This window comes from Somniosus microcephalus, chromosome 19 (genome assembly GCF_052327205.1).
Source record: "Somniosus microcephalus isolate GS21.2 chromosome 19, FLI_Smic_1.0, whole genome shotgun sequence".
Lineage (NCBI taxonomy): Eukaryota > Metazoa > Chordata > Chondrichthyes > Squaliformes > Somniosidae > Somniosus > Somniosus microcephalus.
In genome coordinates, this window is record NC_141005.1 from 44,647,160 (window position 1) to 44,671,622 (window position 24,463).

Genomic DNA, 24,463 nt, shown 5'->3' on the forward strand with positions numbered 1-24,463 from the left:
AATGGATCTGGACAGTTCAGTTTATGCATGAAGAAGCAAACATAAGGTCACATTACTTCTATGTTTGTAATTGCCTCGAAGTATAATTGTGTTCTTTGTGGTTTGTCCTCCTCTGAATGCAGCACCCAGAATTTCTTGTCAGATGATTTGGGGAAAAATGTTTGTGACCAATATTTCAACTCATCCAAAGTAAAATATATTGCAAAGACAAGTTTTAAATTATTCTTGTGAAAATTGTGTATATAACTGAAGCATCACTGAAGACATCATTACTGTATGAAAAATAGTTATATGAAGAAATAATGAGTAAAACTAGAACTAGTACATTTTTAGGTAAGTCTCTACATTGTGTATACAGGTACTCAAAAATAGTTATTTTTTACAGAACATTTTTTTTTTCACAAAAGATGGGGAATCACTCATGCCTCTGCATGCAGACACTATTTTACAGACCTAATTTGTTTCAAGTTTAGAACAGTTGTATTTGTGAATGTGAATTGGCAAACAGAAAGCTGGTTGGTGAGCACTCTGCATATTACTGTAGTTGTACTGTATAGGATGCCAACATGACAGAAGACCACAAAATAGCATCTCTGGAAGCTGATAAAAATAGATCTGCCAACATCATAGAAATGGGAGGGGGAATAAATAATACTGTTGCACATTGGTGTTTGTCAAATTATGTAGTAAACTGATAGTTTTCATGTAAAAGAATCTAGTGAAATTCCACAATGGTAGATAATTTGTTCAGTGAAAAGCTGAGCTTTACAGACCCAGAGGTTCCTAAGTTTGACCCTTCCTCTGTGCTGAGTTAACTCACTTCAGCTAAGGATGCTGCAGTTGGTCTTGGTTCTCCGGGCTCAGGCAGGGGGGCGAAATCAGCCAGGGTTTCTACTGATCGCTGCCCAGTCGCCCCCTGCTATAAGGTGCATATGTGTGGAGTGGATGTGGAGCAGGATCAGGCTCAGCTAAATACCTGCTGATGCTCACTGTCTAGACTCTCACCATTCAGGGCAAGGTTCCAGAGACGGGAGGAAGCCCGTGAAACTGTACCTAGATTGGCTGCTACAGTAGCTTCGTGGTTCTGGTTCTGGATGAGCAACCAAGAGGTGGTGAGTTCAAATCACAATTTTTGTGCAAACACCAGAAAACAACCATAAAAGCTGCTGGATTGCCATAAAAATTCAACTGGTTCACTGATGTCCTTCAGAGAAGGGACCCTGTCATCCCTACGTGGTCTGACCAACATGTGATTCCAGTTCCACAATGCATGGTTGACTCTTACTGCCCTCAGACAACTAGGGATGGGCAATAAATACAACCCTATCAGTGTCAACCACATCCCGAGAACAATATAAAATAAACCTTCAGGAGAGGAGTGAAATGGTTCGCAGCTGGTTTTTCTTCTTTCTTTACAAGCACAGTTATTATACTTTTAAACAACAGATCCTGTCACTTGTGAATGACATAATTTGTGAAATGGCTCACAGCTTTCTGCTTAAAGTAGTTTGACACACGCTATTTGTATGGCCAGCTATTCCAGTAATCTGGAAACTTCTTTCAATCTCAAATGGGTTAAAAGAAGCAGGACTCCGCCCTTTTGAAACATTTTGCAAAGTGCAGTGAGGGGAAAAGCTGCCTGAGACAGCAATAAAAATATCTCCAGGAAGTATTCTTGGCCTGAGCATCTTTGGCTGTGTCATCAATGGCCCTCCCTCCATCATAAGGTCAGGAGTGAATCTGTCCCTGACTATTCTACAGAGCTCGCCTCCTGTCAGAGCACCTCCAATAATGAAGCAACCCATGCCTGCCTACAGCAGGACTTGAACAACATCCAGGCTTGGACTGAAAAGTGGCTGGTAACATTCATGACACGTAACTACCATGTAATGACCAAGTCCAACTAGAAAAGGCCCAACCATCTCCCCTAACCTTCAGTGGTGCTATCATCGCTAAGTCCCCCAACATCAACATCCTGGGGGGGGTCACCATTGACTAGAAGCTTAACTGGACCAGCCATATTTACAATGTGGCTACAAGTGCAGAGTAGATGCTGGGGACTCCGCAAGGAATAGTTCACTTCTTGACCCCCTCAAAGAAACTCCATTTATATTGCTCAAGTCAGGAGTGTGCTGGAACATGCACTAGGATGGGTGCAGCTGTGTTAAACACGCAAGAAACTCAACACCGTCCAGGACATTGCAATTTGTTTGGCTCCCTTACCACAAGACTTTGTATCCATCCCCTCCCTTACTCATATTCTGTGGCTGCAATAAGTATTATCTACAGGATGCTTTGCAGCAACTCGTCAAGCTTACTTTGACAGAAATCCCACCACCATGGTCTCTACTACCAAAAAGAGCACGAGCAACAAGATCATGGGAACACTATCACCTGCAAGTTCTCCTCCAAGTCATACACCATCTTCACTTGGACAAATACTGACATTCCTTCATCATGGATGAGTTAAGATTCTGAAATTCCTTCATTAACATCATAGTGGAAACGCAATCAGCACAAGGACTGCAGTGGCTCAAGGAGAAGGATAAACGCCATAACCTTAGGGCAACTAGGAATGGGCAATAAATGAAGCATTGTCTGTGTCGCCCACATCCAGAGAATATATTTAAAAAAGGCAATTTACCCCAGCTTGGTACCATAGTATGGTATACTTAGCCACTGAGTTATTGGGGAGTGGTTCGCTATTAAGTATTAAGCAAAAATGCCTAAAGTTATTAAACTCTTACTAATTAGGGAATAAAGCGACTATGCTGACACTACCTTTACTTGCAATGTACAGCCTGTAGTAGAGATACAATTCTATTCCAGCCTCTATATTGTACTTTGTTGTGTGCATTGCTGTATATGGTTTGTATCAATGGTACTCCTTGGTTAATCTGTGTGATGTGTCAAGGCACCAACCTTTCCCTGGTCATTTTACCTTTGTTTGCCCCATTGTAGCTGACAGACTATAAAAATCTACTTTTAAATTTCTGGGAACACAACAAAAACATTCACATGTGAGCATGACTTCAATAGGTATTTTAATTTCACATTTGCTATTTCTGTTCTGTTACAGAGTAGATTTTAAGATTTTTCCCACAGCCTTGGTTCGGATAGGTACCGATCAAACTGACACACCTTTATAAAAAAAATGTTTTAATTGTGGTAACAAGTATTTGCAAGATTTAATTCAGTCCAAAAAGCTGCATTTTGATGTTTGAACAAATTTAATTTATAGTTTATCAATTACCAAAATTTTTCATAAACATCAACATTTCAGTAAAGTATCCCTTTTTTTTTCATTTGTTTATGGGATGTGGGTGCCGCTGCAAGGCCAACATTTATTGCCCATCCCTAATTGCCCTTGAGAAGGTGGTGGTGAGCCTCCTTCTTGAACTGCTGCAGTCCGTGTGGTGGAGGTGCTCCCACAGTGCTGTTAGGCAGGGGGTTCCAGGATTTTGATCCAGCGACAATGAAGGATCGGCGATATACTTCTAAGTCAGGATGGTGTGTGACTTGGAGGGGAACTTTGAGGTGGTGGTGTTCCCATGCGCCTGCTGCCCTAGTCCTTCTAGGTGGTAGAGGTTATGGGTTTGGGAGGTGCTGCCGAAGAAGCCTTGGCACGTTGCTGTAGTGCATCTTGTAGATGGTACACACTGCAGTCACGGTGCACTGGTGGTGGAGGGAGTGAATGTTTAAGGTGGTGGATGGGGTGCTAATTAAGCGGGTTGCTTTGTCCTGGAAAGTGTCGAGCTTCTTGAGTGTTGTTGGGAGCTGCACTCATCCAGGCAAGTGGAGAGTATTCCATCACACTCCTTAGTTGTGCCTTGTAGATGGTGGAAAGGCTTTGGGGAGTCAGGAGGTGAGACACTCGCTGCAGAATACCCAGCCTCTGACCTCCTCTTGTTACCACAGTATTTATGTGGCTGGTCCAGTTAAGTTCCTGGTCAATGGTGACCCCCAGGATGTTGATGGTGGGGGTGTCGGTGATGGTAATGCCGTCAAATGTCAAGGGGCGGGGGTTTGACTCTCGTTTGTTGGAGATAGTCATTGCCTGGCACTTGTGTGGCGCGAATGTTACCTGCCACTTATCAGCCCAAGCCTGAACGTTGTCCAGGTCTTGTTGCATGCGGGCATGGACTGCTTCATTATCTGAGGAGTTGTGAATGGCACTGATGCGCTATCAATTACTCATAAAAGACTGAGAGTTAGAAGAGTAACGAAAGGCTTTTATTAACAACAGAATGGAGGTCTGCCTCGAGTGGTCGACCGGTCCAGGATACAAGGGCTGGGGAGCAGTCACCTTTATACTAGGACCTGTGGGAGGAGTCAGCCGAGGCATGTCCAGGCATGTACACAGTGGAATACAAACAGGACAAACAGGAATACAAACAGTGGTTTACCACAGGCACTGAACACTGTACAGTCATCAGCGAACATCCCCATTTCTGACCTTATGTTGGAGGGAAGGCCATTGATGAAGCAGCTGAAGATGGTTGGGCCTAGGACACTGCCCTGAGGAACTCCTGCAGCGATGTCCTGGGGCTGTGATGATTGACCTTCAACCACTACAACCATCTTCCTTTGTGCTAGGTATGACTCCAGCCAGTGGAGAGTTTTCCCCCTAATTCCCATTGACTTCAGTTTAACTAGGGCTCCTTGATGGCAGGAATGACGTATGAGGAGAGAGTGGGTCGATTGGGCTTGTACTCGCTGGAGTTTAGAAGAATGAGAGGGATTCTCATTGAAACTTATAAAATTCTGACAGGACTCGACAGATTAGATGCAGGAATGATGTTCCCGATGGTCGGGGAGTCCAGAACCAGGGGTCACGTTCTAAGGATAAGGGGTAGGCCATTTAGGACAGAAATGAGGAGGAATTTCTTCACCCAGAGAGTGGTGAACCTGTGGAATTCTCTACCACAGAAGGCAGTGGAAGCCAATTCAGTAAATATATTAAAGAAGGAGTTGGATATATTTCTTAAGGCTAAAGGGATCCAGGGGTATGGGGAGAAAGCAGGGACCGGGTACTGAAATTGGATGATCAGCCATGATCGCATTGAATGGCGGAGCAGGCTCGAAGGGCCGAATGGCCTACTCCTGCTCCTATCTTCTATGTTTCTATGATGCCACACTCGGTCAAATGCTGCCTTGATGTCAAGGGCAGTCACTCTCACCTCATCTCTGGAATTCAGCTCCTTTGTCCATGTTTGGACCAAGGCTATAATGAGGTTGGGAGCCGAGTGGTCTTGGCGGAACCCAAACTAGGCATCAGTGAGCAGGTTATTGGTGAGTAAGTGTTGCTTGATAGCATTGTTGATGACACCTTCCATCACTTTGCTGATGATTGAGAGTAGACTGATGAGGTGGTAATTGGCTGGATTGGATTTGTCCTGCTTTTTGTGGACAGAACATACCCGGGCAGTTTTCCACATTGTGGGATAGATGCCAGTGTTGTAGCTGTACTGGAACAGCTTGGCTAGAGGTGCAGCTAGTTCTGGAGCACAAGTCTTCAGCACGATAGCTGGAATGTTGTCGGGGCCTATAGCCTTTGCTGTATCCAGTGAGCTCAGCCGTTTCTTGATATCACGTGGAGTGAATCAAATTGGCTGAAGACTGGCTTCTGTGATGGTGGGGACCTCAGGAGGAGGCCGATATGGATCATCCACTCGGCACTTCTGGCTGAAGATGGTTACAAACGCTTCAGCCTTGTCTTTTGCACTCACGTGCTGGCTCCACCATCATTGAGGATGGGGATATTCATGGAGCCTCCTCCTCCCGTTAGTTGTTTAATGGTCCACCACCATTCACAACTGGATGTGGCAGGACTGCAGAGCTTTAATCTGATCCGTTGATTGTGGGATCGCTTAGCCCTGTCTATAGATAACAGCATTAACCCCTTCCCAGTGGTATTGTCTAACTGAATCCTGCCGCTATGTGATGCAACTTTTTTTTACACATTTTGAAAAGTCTGTTTACTTTTGTTAAGTTGTCCTCACTTTGTGGCCTGCTTTTAATAAACGATACCTAATTTTTCATTTTTTTCCATTTTTTTTTGCCATAACCTGTTGAATTGAACTTTTTGAATGTAATCTAATTTAAAAATGAGTTAATCAGGGCCCAAAAATGAGATGGCTTCTGCCTGGGATGGTGGCAAAAAATTGAACAAACCAACTCGCACCTTTTAGGGACTAAGTAAAGAGCAGTATTAAGAGTGTGGCAGTTGTGGAGACTATTTGGAAAATGGCTTCTTACTGGAGCATAACAAATTAAGCAATTAAGGTCTGCAGGGTAATTGTGTTTAATAAAATCTATGTATTCATGATGTTTGTATTTATCTATATATGTGTATTCAATACAGGCACTTCATAAAGTTTATTTTCTTTTCTTCAAAAAAAAGCATCCAAGCAGGAAAGAAAATCGTCACTTTGTGGTGTACAAGCCTCCACCTCAAGATGGCACACCAGCTCTGGTGGAAGAATTTCTGGAGCGTGCAAATTTCATTGCTGGTGATCTGGATTGGTTGCTAACCCTTCCTCATGATAAATTTTGGTGTCAGGTATTAAAATCTGCTATCTATGTCAAATATGTCATAGGTCGTGTAATTTGCAAGTAAATGTTCTCCTTTTATAAATGTTGTAGGTTTTAAGTATTTGGTTCTGTTGGGGTCAAGGCTAATGGAGATCAATACATTGTCTATAAACCACTTTGATTTGTAATTCTGAGATGTAAACAGAATATATATTGGGCTCAACGTGTGAGATTAATTGGATGATGTTGAATAACATGGCCACTTTGAAAAGTCCAGTTTGAGGGAGAAGTTTGATATGTTCATAAATTGTCTTTTACATTTGTGCATGTGTACAGTGGTGAATTAATGTGTACAATGATTTTATTTAGCTTTGTGTGAAAAAGTAGAATTGCTACATTTTATTTTACCATTATTTACAGATCACGATGTTGAAAATGAAATTGTAGGAGGGCTCTGTCTGAATAGCATAACTTGAGATAGCCGTGATGAAATTGCACGCCATTAAGTTGAAGAGTATATGGACATTTTTATTTTCACATGATTTCTATGAAAAACATTATGGAATATTTACTTTCTTCCCTTATTCCCTTTGGAAAATACAATGGTAGTGTGCATAAAGTAACATTTTAAACTATGGAGTTCAGACATAAAGTTTCATTGTTGATTTCATGGTTCCACTAACTTTAGTGAGCCACAGTTGATTTTATAAATGGAATGTGGGAATGTATCAAATAACTTTAGGATTTAAGAATATTCCCAAAATTGATATCCTAATCTTTTTTATTGTTTTATACTCAAGCAGATCCCTGTTTACAGTGTAGTTACTTAGAAACCCCACATAGCCTTATTGTTCCAAGCCTACTATAATTCAAAACTGTTTGAATGGGATTTAATTCAGAATGGCATAATTTTAAGAATTTTTCTGTAAAGGAATAGGTTGTTAAAATCGATATTTATAAATGGAAACTGTAGGCTTGTCACACTGTCATTATGCCCTCACACTAGTAACAGTGCTGCAACAGATCCACTAGGAAGAGGGTGTACTATCAGTGTGATAAGTTTATATAGACAGCATCCATTATAAATGTGGACATAGGAATTTTTAATGGAACAAGTGTAAACTTTTTAATGTATTATAATAAGTGTTATATAAATGCAAATTCTTCTTTCTTGTTCACTGTTAGGTTATTTTCGATGAGACTCTGCAGAAATGCTTGGACTCTTTCTTACGTTACACACCACGTCAGTACGATGAATTGGAGAATCCAAACCCAGCCGTAGCAGAGATGCAAAAACATCTCCATCGCAGCGTTTTTATGACCTTTCTCAGGATGTCCACCCACAAGGAGTCCAAAGTATTGTATTTTGACTTCTCTACAGGATATTTGTTTTTCTATAATTTTTTTTATAGAATATTGTATTTGGCCATATTAGCACTACTGAATATAACTAAGACCATGGACTGTTTCGGCTGAATAGGATTAAAATTTGCTAAATCTAACTTTTTTGCCAATTTTGTTGATGCTCAGTTCTGTACCCTCTGGCTATTTTCGCTTGTGATCTTAAAAGTGCCTGCTGGTCATTTGACCATTGGGGGCATCACTGATGATCCTGTCCTTGTCTGACATCCACCTGCCTGCACTTTCAAGTAGGGTTTCACTGGATAATGATTCTATGCTGTGGCTAGTTGTCAAGCCTGTACTGTCCAATGAGGCTGCAAACTGGGCATCCTCTCTCTGGCCAATTTACACACTGCCTTTACCAATTGATCTGTCTGCTAAAACTAATGTCTTAAAGAAACAAGGTTCAAAATTGATCATCTTGCACAGTCGCCAGGAAATTTGTAATATACGCTGGCTTGGTGCTAAGCTCACCGAGGTTACCATCTTTTAGTGTAGCAACATGGATTTGTGAACTTTTTTTGTAGGCAGTCAGACCAGGTTTTACATTGAATTGAAGTTGAATCAAATCATTCTCGGTGACTAACGTAGGGGCAAAATATTGGGTGTACTCATCCATACTAATGATTTGTGTTCCACCACAAATAATGCAATTTCCTTGCTAACTGTTCTGGAGTTTTGGGATAGCGTGGAGGGACTTAAAAATCTTGGAAGACTGTCCCTCTTATCAGTTTATTTTGGTTAATTACCTTCTCGTGTTTTGTGTAGCAAATATAGATTTGTTGTACAGAATTATTGTTCCACATGAAAGTGGGAAGTAAGAAGAGTTGTCCTCTGAAGTATGCAGCCATAATATTTTCAAACCGAATGGATTTTAAAAATTACCAGCCGATCTACCAAGCGGTTGCTCATAGTAAATCAGGTAATCTGTTTTAGGATGATGAGAACATTATATCATGTGATGCACGGGGTACTATTCTGCTGCCAAGGTGGAGTTATGTTTAAGATGGCCTATCCCATTAGGGCTACAAAATAAACACAGCTCGAGATAATCCAAGTTTAATTGCTGATGGGCAAGGCAAGTTTGTAGACTGAAAGGTTGCAAGTTTCCAGCTCCAGGTCAGGAATAATACACCATGAAATCATTGCTGATTTCATATAAAAAATCTTTTTGACACTTTAAAATGTGACATTTAAAATGCAACAGATGCTCTCAAAGTTTTAATTAAATGTATATAAGAACTCGTGGAAAATTAGAGCAGAAATAAACCTAAATAGCAAGCGGGTATAATAGCGCTACAAGGCAATTAAATAACAATGAGTTGTACAACAGGTTTCTCTAAATCAAATTGTCAAAACAAGTAGAATCCTTAACACATTCCCTAGAAAATCTAGCACAGCTGAGTGCTCTATGAACAGTAAATCAGGATTGTTCATTAACTTTTCGTATTGAGCCACGATCTATTTATCTCTCTCTAAGCTACTGGAGCTCCAGAGATGCACGGAGCAGCAGCTCTTTTGAGGACCACAAGTGGATCCAGAGCTCGCCTAGAACCACTACTGCTGCTCTCCGGTGGCTAAACAGCACTATCTTATGTTAGGGATTCTCTTGTGTCAATGGAACTGTGTTTCATTTGGGAAATCAATCACTTCGAAGTGCAGAGAGTTGAGCGGGCATATTACTAAAAGGTGAGAGCAAAGATCTGGGCTGGAAATGGACTAACTTGTAGCCTGCTTTTGGGCGCCCTCATTGGAGAGAGCCTATTAAATGCACCTACTGCATTTTTTATGTATTATTTTTTAAATGCTTTTGGTACATTTTGCCATTTGGACTTAAACTAATGAATTTATTTGAAGATTTGGTTGTCATAAAAGTAGGCGGAGAGCTAATTTGATGAGATTTAGGGAGCTCTATTGCCTATTTTGTAAATTGACCACATATATGTACTCTAGTAGGTTTTTTTCCCATTTTAAAACATTTTTATTCATGTTATTCTTTCAATAGGAGCACTTTATTACACCTGACGCTTTTGGAGAAATAATCTACGATGGCTTTCTCTTTGACATCCCAAAGATCTTTGACTTGTGTGTAATATTTGGAAAAGGAAATGCTGCTCTCCTTAAGAAGATGATTGGTTAGTCTGAAGGAACTGTATTGCTTCTTTAGTAAAGGAACTAATTTAAATGATTTTCATAAAATTTCTTTTGGGCTTTAATTGTGTTTCTTCTTATCCGTAGCAAACATTTTTAATCAACAACCAAATTACTTTAATGATCTGAATGAAACGGTGCCCACTATCCTCCAGGTAACGAGACTGATTTGTGCATACTGTTGTTTGGTTACTTCACTATAAATTTTGTATAGACCTCCTTGAAAGGTTTTTGTAAGTTTACAATGAAAGCAACACAGCTGGAGAAAAAATAGCTGCAAACATTTACAGCTGGAAGATCTTTAAGGGAAATGTGTTGATTTTGTGTAGATTGAAATGAGCAGGAAGTAAAAAATAGCAGCAAAAAGAAGACTGGATGATGCACTCTGTACTTTCCCCTCTGGAACATGAGTTTCAATCCAATTCTGATTGATGGCATGAATATCACCTCTCTGCTGACTATAGAGATCATATGTGAAATGATGTTGGGCAGACCCTCTTCAGTTTCTACTGGGCACAGTCCGCAGCTCAAAACAATTCCTCACTTCTCAATACAGGAAACTTTCGTTTAACCGGAGGTTAAATGTCCGGATAGCTCTATCTACCGGCAAAATTCAGGAGCCGTTTCCTATAAGTTTTTTTACTTCTCGTTTTTTTTTTCCAGTCAGGCTCTGCAAGGTCTAGCTGAAGCTGTTGCTTAGCTACAGAGACGCTTTTAAGCTGCGGCCGACTGTTTTGAAGCTGTTGCTAAGCAACAGGGTTTGTTGATTCACACGGAGCTCAAAAGCTCCGTATGTTTTAACATTAGCGCTGGTTTCTACGGCAGTTTTGATGGTACGGCACCGACTCGGTCCCATCAGTGCCGGATACCAGAAAGATTCCTGTACCTAATTATATACCTTGCAAGTGTCGTGATCTATCCAGAAGGCGCTTTATCACCCAAGTCCTACCCTGACTAGCGATGTTGTGAGCAGGCCTCCTGACAGTACTACTCGTTATGTCTGGAGCAATGTGGTTGGTCCTGGGAGATTTGTACGGTATAATATTAGCAATCTCTTTCTGGAAGATGGAGAAATGGAAGGGGTCATGCTGATGCCATGGGCAGTTGTTCCGAGGTTGGGGTTTGGGCAGGTTGTTGAGGCAGAGTGGCGAGAGCTTCACTGTGCAATGACCCCTGTTGTACTTTGCCTCAGAATGTTTGACTTTGACATTGAGTGCCAAAAGTGGAAAATAGCAATCCACTCCTCAGCACTGACATCCCTCTCCTTGAAGAGCAGAGAATTCACCAAAGAATCGCTAAACAAAAGTTGATGAATGTATAAATATAATAACGTGTGGTTTTATATGTTTAAAATAGTTGAACAGTATTGGTGAAGTTCTAATCAATTTCTCATCTTGTTATCTTCAAGGTATACAGTAGTATCTTTGAGAAGTGTGGCTTAAGATTGGAAAACCATTTCAATTGGCCTCAGAAGATTGATGCTCAAACCAAAGTTTCACCCATGGATATGCCTCTACAGGTGCTGCTCGAATTAGGATGTTGATTTTTTAAAATCATAAATAAAACATACATATTATAGCTTTACCTTTGTAAATGAGAAAGCAATTTAAAAAAACTCCAGTTAATTATTTTCATTTCAAGAATTGTGGTGTAGAACCTCTTGTATTGTGTATATTTTATTGCTCTTTGTAGTGATAACAAATATTTCACTGCAGTGAAATTAATGACCAATGGCGTATGAACCAAGAACCCCCTAACAGGGAATTAACTATATTTAGAACAATCGAAACACAATTCTATGTTACTGACACTACACGCAGTGTAAAATTCATCAGCCTCTCACTAGTGGTAGTTTACCTTTGCTTTCATTTATTAACAAGTGTTTCCTGTTGTGTACATTCTCACTAACACAGCACTGCTTCACATTGTTATTAATAACAGACTTATTACTGTATGTTATGGAGGAGTGCTCCTGTCATGAGTACAGTTTTGTTCGGATCGGCGTTGTAGATCTTCCACAACCATGACGGGTCCATCTCAAATAACTTTTTAATGTCTACATGAAAGAAGTTCATCAAATCCTGCTATTTAGTCAGTAAACCTAATGAACAAATAAATATGACATTCTCTAAGATAAATGTTGAAACCAGTTCTTCCAGCAAGTACCACCACGCCTCTGCACTAAATGTTTGCCTGACCTCCCATGTGTGCAAATGGTTGCTGCAGAGGTGTGGTACATAGCTTAAGAATTGGTGTTAACATTTTACTTGGGGACTGTGTTTGTCTGATCTTTAGATTTATTGATTAAACAGCAGAACTTGTTGCGCTCACTATTTTGTGTGGGTATTAAAAGTTAACTTGTGTGAACCAGAAATGTCATCTACTAACTAAGTGTATTCTGGGTCAGAAAACCTATTTAGTTGGAGACTTGCAGCTTATTACCTCTTTAAAAACTTCTAACAAGTCAGCTTTGCCTAGTATGTTATGCAAATCCGATTGTATTTATGAATAATGCAGTGACAAAATTTTTGTTGTTCCAGGAGTTTAAGGATATTTTGCTGTATCTATGCGATACCTGTACTACGCTGTTTGCATTCTTGGATGTTTTTCCTGAAGCTAGTAGGACAATACAAAAGCATGACTTTATACATGGGTATGGAAGCATATTATAAAACGTGTCTTGACTGGGATTTTGATTGTACTAAAATTTCATTTAATCTCGCATCTCTGTTCTGAATGATAAGCACATCTTTCATTTTAAACAACATACATATGTATACATTTTTTTTTTCTTTCATCGTTGCATCCTCCTGAATTTTTCCCCATCTTTCAAATTGAGAACGGGTTGATGACTTGTGCCCATTCTTCTGCTAGTATTGCTCTTGGAAACAAAAGCTATGAAGTGTGTGACACTGTGGGTCAGCTCACTTTGACCTTTTTATGGTGGTGGTGGTTGCTACTTTTTCCCTTTTTGAGGAGATGACCTAGTTGAGAATGTATTCTACAAAAAACTGTGGGTGAAGACCTAGCTTGTAGCCCCAATTGATTTGACTCAGCACATTACATCAATGTACAGGAAACTCTTTGGTATCCGGCACCGACAGGACCGGCGTGTTGCCGGTTGATCAAAAATTCCGGATGACAGAGAGGGTTATCTACCGAGGCTATTTTTAACAAAGAAAAATAAAAAAATCAAGAAATGTGCAGTATACAGTAATTGGGTACTCACCTACAGAATGTTGTGTTAAATGGATGGTGGAAGATGCTTGATTAAGTACAGTACTGCCAGTTGAGGGTAATGCAATGTAATGACTACCAGCAGCGTGGGAGACACACAGTACCCCTGTAAAATGGCGGATCAGAAGAGACTACCGGCAGCGCGGGAGAGTCAGACTCCTGTTATTGAGGTGTTCGGACTTCCGACAGCGCCAAGAAGCCGAGTAGTGGCAGTTTGGAGAACTACCCCCACTGACTAACTCGGCCACCGCGGGAGACTCGGACCCGGCAACATTGCCGGTTATTGAGGTGTTGTTTTCGGAGTGAGAATTTTGCCGGTTAATAGAGAATTCCAGATATTTAGGTGCCGTTTAAACGAGAGTTTCCTGTATTGTGATACCACGCTACTGTCAACATTTTTATCTGTTTAGTTTTACTGCAGGGACAGAATATGTTAACTGGCACATACAAGCCAAAATAGTTCAGCGCAAACAGTTTTTAAAAAAGTGAAAAATAATTAAAAATTAATATATATTAGATTAATTTTGTCTGAATTCTTCTCCATCAAAACTGTTACCTTTGTTTCTTACAGATTGGCCTCATTTTATGAAGTAATTATTCCTGAACTAGAAAATACAATTAAAAAGAGGCGATTTGATGAAACTAGGTAAGATTTATTCCATGAAGGCTTAAAAAATCTCTTGGGTTTGGATCTCCTCCATTTTTACTGTTTAATTTATCCAAGCTTTATCGAGCCATTATTCTCCTTGAACCTTTTACCAGGAGAATTTGAAATTCTCCATTGCTCTATTCTTTGTGGAACTCGGTGATAAATTAACCTAGAACTATAGAATTTTACAGCAGAGAACTAGGCTATCCAGCTCATTCTGCCTACACCATCTCTCTGAAAGAACTATCCACTTACTCCAATTGCCATTCTCTTACCCCATACCATTGTAGTTTTTCTCGTGTACTAACCCATTTATTTTTTAAAGCTATTATGGATTCCATTTCTACCACAGTTTCTGGTAGGACATTCCATGCCATAACAACTTTCTGCATTTTAAAAACAATGTCTGAACCTCTCCCTTTGGTTCTTTTGGTGGCAATTTTAAATTTATGCCTTTTAGTTGTGCCCTCTAGTTACCAACTCAGTAATGAGTGGAAATAGGTTTTTCCCCTAATTACCTTATCAAAGCACCACAAAAATTTGAACAATTCTATCAAATCTCCTCTTTACTTCCTTTGTTCTAGTGAAAAGAACCCTGTTTTTTCTAGTCTTTCCTCATAACGAAAGTTTCTCATCCTTGGTATCATCGTAAATTTTTTCTAGAAGCCACTCCAAGGCCTTGACAAGGTACCCAAAACTTACCACAATATTCTAACTCCTCCCTAACCAGTGATTTGTTATTAGATTAGCATCCCCTCTTTGCCTTTGTACTCTAAGCCCTAATTTGAAAGTCCAGGATCCCGTATAACTTTTTTTAAAACAGCTTTATCAACTTATCTTTCCACCTTTAATAGATTTAGGCATTGGAAGTTTGGTGTTTTTCTGCTCCTCTATTCTTTTAAAGTTTTGCCATTTATTGTATATTTCTTCTTCCTCTCCAAGTGTATGGCCTCGCATTTCTCCACATTAAATTTCATCTAATATTCATCTGCTGGGCCCCGGGTCGCGCTGCGCAAGGCCCCTCCCCTTTAAGAAGGAAAGGAAGGCCTGCAATACCCGTAGCACCGCGATATTCCCTCGCAGCGCCCAAGAGGGAGGCGGGGTGCTTCCAGTAGTGCCCCGCTTCCCTCTTGGGGCGCTACCACTCTATTTTGGCTTTTTAGCACCCTGGCGAAGTTAGCACCCCAAAGGGGGAGCGACTCAATTATTCCTCCTTGGTCTCTTAAGATTATTGAAACATGCTGTTAGTAACCATTCATAGAGGCCTGAAAGGAGAAGTAGGGATGTTATTGTGTAAGGTAATTGACTTTCTGTCCTTCTTCCTCTTTCTTCCCATCCCCCACCCCAAAGTGTTAAAGTTGGAAATGTATCTTTTTCTTCAGTTTGCAGAGTGACTTATGGAGGAGGCTCTCACACTCGAGGAAAAAAATGATTGAAACTTTTCATCTCATCATTAACCACACGTGCCTTCAGCCTATACTAGAAAATGGGTAAGGAAGCAGCAAATCTAAATTTATTTATATTTATGGAAAACTGTGTTGACTCATTCACTGTAGATATTATGACAGGCGTTCTTTCCAAATTGAAAGTAGACTTTGGATAATGTACATTTTTCTTGAAGCTGTGTGCAGAGCTAAATTTACCAAATGCCTCATCTATGAATGTTAGCAGGCTATTCAATAAGGACATCACAGCCAAGTCCAATTCTGTTCTCACCTGATTTCTACACAAACACATTTTCAAGCAAGGGTCACCAGACAGTGGTCATGGCTGATTTTTTTTTTTTTTTACTTCCAATTGGCTTCTGTGCCCAGAGAGTATCACTTCAGTTGTCCTGGCAGAGATTAGCCCAACTCGGCACATTTGCTGTCCAGAGCAGTTACTCACTAGGCTATCTTTCAATCTGTCGTCAGTCATGGTTAGAAATCTCGTCAATTAAGGTTAGAACGGATCCCCAACAAGCCCACAAGGGCATCCCTAAAGTCTGGTGAAAACACTACTGAGTTGGCCACTAGGCTGTAAATTGGAGGTTGGAAGCTGATATACAGATAAAAGCCTCAATGGGAGGAAGTGGGCTCCACAATGTGCTGCCCAGCTAATGGTAGGCTGGCAGCTGTGGGTGTTTGCTCACCAAATTCCTAAAAGCTGCTGTTGGCAAGAGTGGAATGGAGCAGCAGTGGTCTTTGCGAACAATATTAGGAATTAATGACTGGCCTTGGAGTCTCCCTTCTGAAGCAAGTAAATAAGATCCTCTTGTGAGATAACTACATATGCATTCCAGAGTCCTGTTGTGGTTTCTATCAAGCAAAGGAATCCTGATGAACATGAAAACTACCGATAAACCTTAATGAGATCAGTGGCTCTTAGGTGCACCTAGAATACCACCCCATCAGATGCTTTGGAGAAACACCAAGTAATCCGAAAAGAACAAATTGAATTTCACTATTGAATAATATGTAGAGCAGTTGGTGACTTCATGCGAGATTGCCAATCATCATAAGTCTAAGGAAACAACTAGCATTGTTTTAATTTAGCTACATAAAGCTTTTGACCATACTGCTTTCGGTAAGAAGCTGGAAGCTATGAGAGTACATAGCCAATTCTTGCATTTTGTATGGGATATGTACTCCCAACATCTATAAGGATAATAGACTCACTGAACCAATCTCTTTTGAAAGAGGAGTGAGCCAGAACTGCCCACTGTCACCTATCATATACAATGTTTTCATTAGTGTGTGAGATGGAATCATAAGGGATAGGCCTCAAATGGTTGTGGTGCTCCTTTTCGCATGATATTGTTGGCAGACTCGCCTGTTGTTCAACTGTACTTTACTCATAATCTTCAACAATGGGATATAGTGGTGGGTGCCAACAAAGGAGGTATTTATAGCTTTCCATGGCAAGAGGGGATTGAGATGGCATTGACTAAAATACTAGGGACATCTGTCCCAAATTCAGATTTGTATTGGTACCTGGTGGCTGTCAACTTCAGCTTGAACACAGTTCTCTGGGACCATGATGGGGAGAGTCAAAAGGAGCTTTTTCATCTTTCTTCAATGACAGCAAAGTACCAGTGTAGGTTAATCTTCTTGTGATATATAAGACATGTGTCCAAACAGTTCTCCTTCATAGTTCAGAACTCCTAGGCATCCAATGGAAGGGCTTTCTCTTATGTAACTGGCTGACTTTTTGAGATAAAATATCCTATTGGGTATTCTAATTTTCTGGCTTGAATATAGTTGAACAATTATCCATTGTTTTAAAAATGCAGCTAAGGGAATAAAATAAGCCATTATTGAATGCCTAAAGTTTCTTATTTTCTACAGCTGGATGCAAATTAAGCCAAACCTATTGCGTAAATGTATTGGCATTGTCTAAATATGTTAGATGTCAGCTGTGGCTCGGTGAGCAGCACCCTCGCCTCTGAGTCAGAAGGTCGTGGGTTCAAGTCCCACTCCAGGGACTTGAGCACAAAAATCTAGGCTGACACTCCAGTGCAGTGCTGAGGGAGTGCTGCACTGTCGGAGGTACTGTCTTTCGGATGAGACATTAAACCGAGGTCCCATCTGCTCTCTCAGGTGGACGTAAAAGATCCCATGGCACTATTTGAAGAAGAGCAGGGGAGTTATCCCCGGTGTCCTGGCCAATATTTATCCCTCAATCAACATAACAAAAGCAGATTATCTGGTTATTATCACATTGCTGTTTGTGGGAGCTTGCTGTGCGCAAATTGGCTGGCTACACTCCAAAAGTACTTCATTGGCTGTAAAGTGCTTTGGGACGTTCTGTGGTAGTGAAAGGTGCTATATAAATGCAAGTCTTTTTTTCTTTTTATATCTGCTTAAATATTTAATTCTGAGTTCCTGAAGTATTCATGAAAATAAACAGACAGTTGAGTATTTTTCAGTTAAATATTCTTTCTGGAGATCCTGCAATTTATGATTAAGGGTTTCTACTTTCCACCGACACTCAACTTGAAGTGTAATTCTGGAGTTGGGGCCTGGCCTCGTACCAAAGTGAACCTTGACTCCATGGAGTGGGTAGTCTTGCTTTGCTTCACTTTAACAATACATGGTGTGTAACTCTTGGTGATGCTGAACTTAGTTTACAAAGTGCTCCAGGGATCCCAAGGCACTTTATAAACCTACCTTGTCTCAATGTACTTTAGGAAAAAAAGCTTTTATCTTCCTTTCAGGGAGCAAACTCGAGCAACTTTTGATACCAGTCAACCATTGATCCCTCTTCCACTTGACTTTCTTATGACCCTATCTCTCCTAACCTCACTCCTTGCCAGATTTTGACCCTGACCATCCCCATCTAACCCTGAATGTTCTGTCCTTAGCAAGGTCCTTGGATTCATCTCTCTATACACACACATCTACACCTGAACTTACAGCTGCCCATTCTCTCTTTTTAACCCCAATATAATCATGAAACCCCCTGCTGACAAAGTTGATGCTATGGCCATATAGTGGAAGGACATCTGCCTGGCTGATGCTGAACTTCAGCAAGTAGCAATTCCTCCTTCTGGACCACAACCCCATTATCAAACGTCAGATCATAATTCCCAGACTGTTGTCGATCTTATTTGTTTCCCCCTTCCCACAATATATGTACAGGACTGTCTCAATACACACTGATCACTCTTTTTGGGCTCCTACACTTTTCCACCCTTTCCAAAGCACTTTACAGCCAAAGTACTTTTGAAGTGTAGTCACTGTTGGAATGTAGGAAACGCGCACAACAGCGATGTGATAACAGATCATCTGTTTTAATGATGTTGATTGAGGGATAAATATTAGCCAGGACACCGGGGATAACTCCCCTGCTCTTCTTCAAATAGTGCCATGGGATCTTTTACGTCCACCTGAGCAGATAGATGGGGCCTCGGTTTAATGTCTCATCCGAAAGTCGGCATCTCTGACAATGCAGCACTCCTTTAGTACTGCACTGGAGTGTCAGCCTAGATTTTGTGCTCAAGTCTCTGGAATGGGACTTGAACCCACAACCTTCTGATGCAGACAAGAGTGCTACCCACTGAGCCAAGCCTGACATGCTATAATTAGCTATATTTCCTTCATTACCAACACAGTTTACTGTAGAGGCAATGTGGATAGGTCTCTCAGCTTCTGGGGAACAGGATTAACATTTCAAATGTAGACCCTTTGTTAGAATGTGTGTAACCAGGCATGCAAGGAGCTCTCTCCTAAACAGGACTGTTAAAGTTCCAGCCAGGCAGGAGCCAAGCAATGTAAATAGAGTTCTGCCTGGCTGGAGCCTGAATTGCAGCTACCGGACTCAGACCATTTAAATGCACCCATGAACCATATCCAAAATATGTATATAAAAGCATTTTCAGTAAATTACCGTTTTAAACTATGTGCTGTGGCATAGCATGTGTTATGGTTGCATTTATGATCTGCAATAGGACATAGGAACAGGAGTACGCCATTTAGCCACTCAAGCCTGTTCTGCTATTCAGTGAGATTGTGGCTGACCTGTGACCAAACTCCATATGCCTGCCTTTGCCCCATATCCCTTAATACCTTTGGTTAACAAAAATCTATCAATCTCAGATTTAAAATTAACAATTTACAGGAAACTCGATTTACCGGCACCTAAATAACCGGAAATCTCTGTTAACCGGCAAAATTCAGGAGTAGGTTCAGGTAAATTTTACTTCATATTAGTGGCCGTTCCTGGATCTGTGGCTGTGTGACCGGGGTTCCTGCACCTGTTGCTAAGCAACAGGGACGCCTGAATCTTCTGGCCGGGGTTCCTGCATCTGTTGCTAAGCAACAGGGAAGCCTGGGTCTGTTTCTGTGTACGGGGCTCTCGTACCTTTTACTATACCTCTCTGTAATCCGGACTTTTTGATAAACCGGCACCACGCCGGTCCTGTCGGTGCCGGATAAAAAAGAGTTTCCTGTACCTAGCACCAATTGCCGTTTGCAGAAGAGATTTCTAAACTTCTACCACCCTTTGTGTGTAGAAGTGTTTCCTAACTTAATTCCTGAAAGGCCTGGCTCTAATTTTTAGGCTTTGTCCCCTAGTCCTAGACTCCCCAACCAGCAGAAATAGTTTCCCCTCGATCTACCCTATCAGTTCTCCTTAATATCTTGAAAACTTTGATCAAATCCCTCTTTAACCTTCTGAATTCCAGGGAATACAACCCTAGTTTGTGTAATCTACTCGTAATTTATCCCTTGGAGCGGGTTGTTGAAATGCATATTGTATTTGAATATTGCACATAAAACTATTCTGTTACGTATAAGAAAATTCAGTTATAGGAAATTGATTTAAGGAAATAAATGTCATGAGGCCCTCTTAATAGTTTTTCTCTAGTAATAAGACCTTTGACAGTTTTATTTTTCTGTTATGTAGATCTGAGCATATTCTGACTTTTATCGAAGATTTCCTTCAGATCTTTACAGCTCTACTACACCAAAAGAGGTAAGGGAGCAGTTAAGCTCTGGAAAATTTACAGAGAATACCACCAACAAAGTTTTTACACACTGCTTCTCCTAATATGCACCCTTTAGAACAACAACCACAACTTGCATTAATATAGCGCCTTTAACATGAGTAGAACGTCCCAAGGCGTTTTACGGGAACGTTATCCAACAAAAATTGACGAGGTAAAGAGGAGATATTGGGACAGGTGACTTAAAAGCTTGTTCAAAGAGGTAGGTTTTAAAGAGCGTCTTAAAGGAGGATAGGCAGGCAGTGAGGTTTAGGGAGGGAATTCCAGAGCTTGGTGCCTAGACGGCTGAAAGCGCAGCCACCAATGGTGGGGCGAAGAGAGTGGGGTTGCACAAGAGGCCAGAGTTGGAGGAATGCAGAGTTCTTGGCGGCTTGTAGGGCTGGAGAAGGTTACAGAGATGGAAAGGAGTGAGGCCATGGAGAGATTTGAACCATAAGATAAGAATTTTAAAATCAGTTGGTAGACTGGGAGCCAATGAAGATCAGCGAGCACAAGAGTAATGGGTGAACGGGACTTGGTGCGGGTTAGGATACGGACAGCAGCGTTTTGGATGAGCTCTACTTTATGGGAGGTGGAAGATGGAGTCAGTCAGGAGAGCACTGGAATAGCCGATTCTGAAGGTAACAAGCCTGGATGAGAGTGTCGTCCGCAGATAAGCTGAGGCAGGGGCGGAGATGGGTGATGTTACATAGGTAATCTTTATGATGGAGAGGATATGTGGTCAGAAGCTCAGTTTTGAAGTTCAAATGCAAAGTTAAATGGTTAGGGCTGTTGATTTAAAAAAAAAATGAAACGCTGTAGATGCTGGAAATCTGAAATAAAAACTGAAAATTCTAGAAATACTCAGCAGGCTAGGCATCATCTGTGGAGTGAGGAAGATGTTACAGATGAATGGCTCATAAGAGGAACAGAGCATGGGGAAATGGGTGGGGAGAAAAAAATGGCAATTGGTCTCTCATTAGGTAGAAAACCAATGAATAAATGATAGAAGTGATAATGGTGCAAGGCAAAAGGAGACAATAATGAGAGAAATTAGAGAAACAGAAGATGTATCCGAGAACTAGAGGATGTGTGAATGGTTACGCCAGAATAGCAGTCCTTAAAATAGCTGACGTGTCCCTACGGGGAGTAAGCATTCCATTCTACTAGTACATATGGCAAATAAAATTGAATTGAATTGAATAGAGAAAATGGGAGCTGTGGTTAAAGTCTGAAGTTGTTAAAGTCAATGTTAAAGTAGCACTGGCACAGTGTAGGAGGCCAAGGACAGGGAGGTCTGTATCAGATTGCTCCAAGGTCTGGATAAATAAACAAAAAGTGTTCTTTATTTTAGGATTGTTGACACAATGGTTTATGAGGAAGCCATAACTTGACTTTCTGCAAGTCTTCCTGTGTTGCTAACAACTACTTCTCACCTTTGCCTGTAGCTGCACCCTTCTGTCACCTAATGTATGAGAAAAATACAAAGCTGCATTACTGGAATAAATATTACAACACAAAATAAAATCTGAATGTTAGTCTCAATCTGAATGTGTTAAAATCTCCTTATGCAATATTATTACATATACTATTTGCAAGCAAATAACTGTAAGGTAATTTCAGCACTTGTGAGCATATAGACTCGGCGTTTCTGAAATACTAATAATTAATTTTTTGTTATTTATCCAGACCTTGGAGCTATCTCATATAGAGGACATAGAATTTCCCAGTACTCAACTGCAATTTAGTTCTTGATAAATCTTCAGTCTTGTCACAAACATTCAATTTTCTTTTGTGAATGCCCTAGTGGATCAAAGACATGAGTAGATTTATAGTTGACATCACAATGTTAGCCACTGCAAGCACAACAACTGAATTTAAACCCCTTGTAATTTTAAAATAGTACATATTATAAGCATTGAACTATAAATTATTAGTGGCGGTGCTCCCAAAGTCTGTAATGGCATTGTAATAGACAAAGAACTGGGCATCTTAAGGGATTTGCATTGTGGCTTTACATCATTGGTTAAGAGAATCAAAACATTCCTACCCAAAGAAATTCTCAAGTGATTTGGACTGTATTCTGTATCATAGGTTGTAGTATTTGAGCATTTTTTTCTTTTTATACAATGGGTCTAATTTTTAATGGTGACCCTTTTAAAGTTTATAAGAAGAAACCGCAGTTTGAAAAATAATACAACCTACCTTGGTGGACCCCTTAGCTGTAGTGTCAGATTCCCAAATGGAAGGTTGTGAGTTTAAGTACTGGCTTCAGGTGGTGATGGTTGTTGCACTTACCTGTTAACTTTGGCTGAGTTACTCCATTGTTCAGCATATCTCCTACATTCCACAATGTACAGCAGTGGCTGAGTGCCTAATTTGGTGGATGAGAGCAGGGAAGATGTTGCAGGACTAGTTCTATGCTGTAGACATGTACCTTCTGTTGATTAATGACTGAGCAGCAGTGATACCTGTAATGAAAAAGTGTGTGCCTGATCCTTTTGTTCACTGGGTTGAATCAGGGCTGTAGCTGCAGGAGGCAGCAGTAGAAATCTACAAGCAAAAAAAATCTTTGCAGTTCTATGATCCACAATGTACACCTGCATGCCATGTACGGTGGTCCAGCTTACTTTAACACAATTGGAAAGGACACATTCTTTAAAACACTTTTCTTTCACCAAAAAAAAAGCCAAGTATATTTGCAGAAATGTTCTCCAACATCATCATCTCTGCTTACTACTGATAATATAAGCCTGTTCCAAAATGCAATTTTAGGTACAATTGTACCAAATTATTCAGGTCAGTTATTTATTTTTTAAATTGTAAATGCTGTGGTTGTACACATGAAATTTATGTCCTCAAAAAAAGTTCAATTGTGTTGTTACATAGAATTTCATTACCCTTTCCACAGATTTCTGACAGACTATGATGAGCAGTTTCCAGTGGCAGATGATATTAGCCTTCTACAACAGGCATTTCCTGCACTGTATCCTTTCATCTTTGGATTGGAAGAGTTTGTGACAGCTAAAATTGGAATTTCAGGTCTAGGTTAAGACTGGAGGGAGAAAAAAAAAGTTATTCTGTCATTTTGGTACTAAATAATATGGCAAGTTAATGCATTCCTTTATGGTCCTGTAAAATGTCAGTTAGATAACTTAATCTATATCTGTAGCTTTACAAATAATCTCTGTGGCATTTTGGTGACCTTTTTTGCAGAATAATTGGAGGAAACATACTTTTCCACTCCTGATATTTACAATGGAAATTATTTGGCAGTAAGTGACTAAAAGCAGATGGAAAATATTGCAAGTTTCTTGTGCAATTTGATGGAGAATTGTCATTTTCTCTGCTTTATAAGGTATATTACCACTTTAAGAAAAAGCTATTGAGTACCTATTACAGGTATTGGAAAAGTATGACCAAGAATAGTTGTACATACATGTTCAAAACAAGCACACTTGGTCACAACATAATACAGTATGATGCACAGAAGTCCTTGATATTCAGCCAGCATATTCAGGTCACATACACAAACCAATGTTTTAAAGAATAAGAAACATAAAAGAAGACTGAGAGCAATGACTTGTATATTGGAGCTATGCTAAACAGCTGCCTTATGTTCTACTGGATAACGTTAACCCTAAGTAAAATGCAACCTACTTCTGCACCTGTATTCAGTCTAGTTGAATGTATGCTGTGCATCGGTGTACATTTTGAATTGTATTCATCTTAACTTAAACCACAGTGATGAAACTAGGACATCTTACATTATCAAAGCTGTTGACAGTGCCTGGGAAGCTAGTGGCAGGAACAAGCCTACCTTCGCCATGGCAAATGCTCACATTTCACATGCCTCTGTTACCAATCAGGTTTCAGCTGCAAATGGTGAAATAGAACAAGACCTTAAACAGCTAGAATATGAAAATGAGGATTATGTAAGTACCAAGTAAAGCTGGTTTATTAGCTTCTCCTAATGGCTCTGCGTGTTTATCCAGTGAGCAGCTGAGCTAAAAGCAAAATACTGCGGA

General features: G+C 40.4%; 1 protein-coding gene across 8 annotated transcripts in view; it reads left to right on the plus strand.

The window, feature by feature from the left end:
* Positions 1-24,463, plus strand: part of ascc2 (activating signal cointegrator 1 complex subunit 2) — a 58,640-nt gene that overhangs the window by 8,732 nt on the left and 25,445 nt on the right. For 7 of the 8 annotated variants that reach the window (XM_085961715.1, XM_085961714.1, XM_085961716.1 and 4 more), the window contains 11 exons: positions 6,404-6,562; positions 7,720-7,890; positions 9,941-10,070; positions 10,174-10,241; positions 11,495-11,605; positions 12,627-12,739; positions 13,895-13,969; positions 15,355-15,462; positions 20,357-20,425; positions 23,347-23,421; positions 24,181-24,370. In XM_085961715.1, the coding sequence (XP_085817841.1) occupies positions 6,404-6,562; positions 7,720-7,890; positions 9,941-10,070; positions 10,174-10,241; positions 11,495-11,605; positions 12,627-12,739; positions 13,895-13,969; positions 15,355-15,462; positions 20,357-20,425; positions 23,347-23,421; positions 24,181-24,370 (1,269 nt within the window). Of the gene's footprint in view, positions 1-6,403; positions 6,563-7,719; positions 7,891-8,703; positions 8,858-9,940; positions 10,071-10,173; positions 10,242-11,494; positions 11,606-12,626; positions 12,740-13,894; positions 13,970-15,354; positions 15,463-20,356; positions 20,426-23,346; positions 23,422-24,180; positions 24,371-24,463 lie in introns of those variants that run through there. The other variant, XM_085961721.1, reaches the window with a different exon arrangement.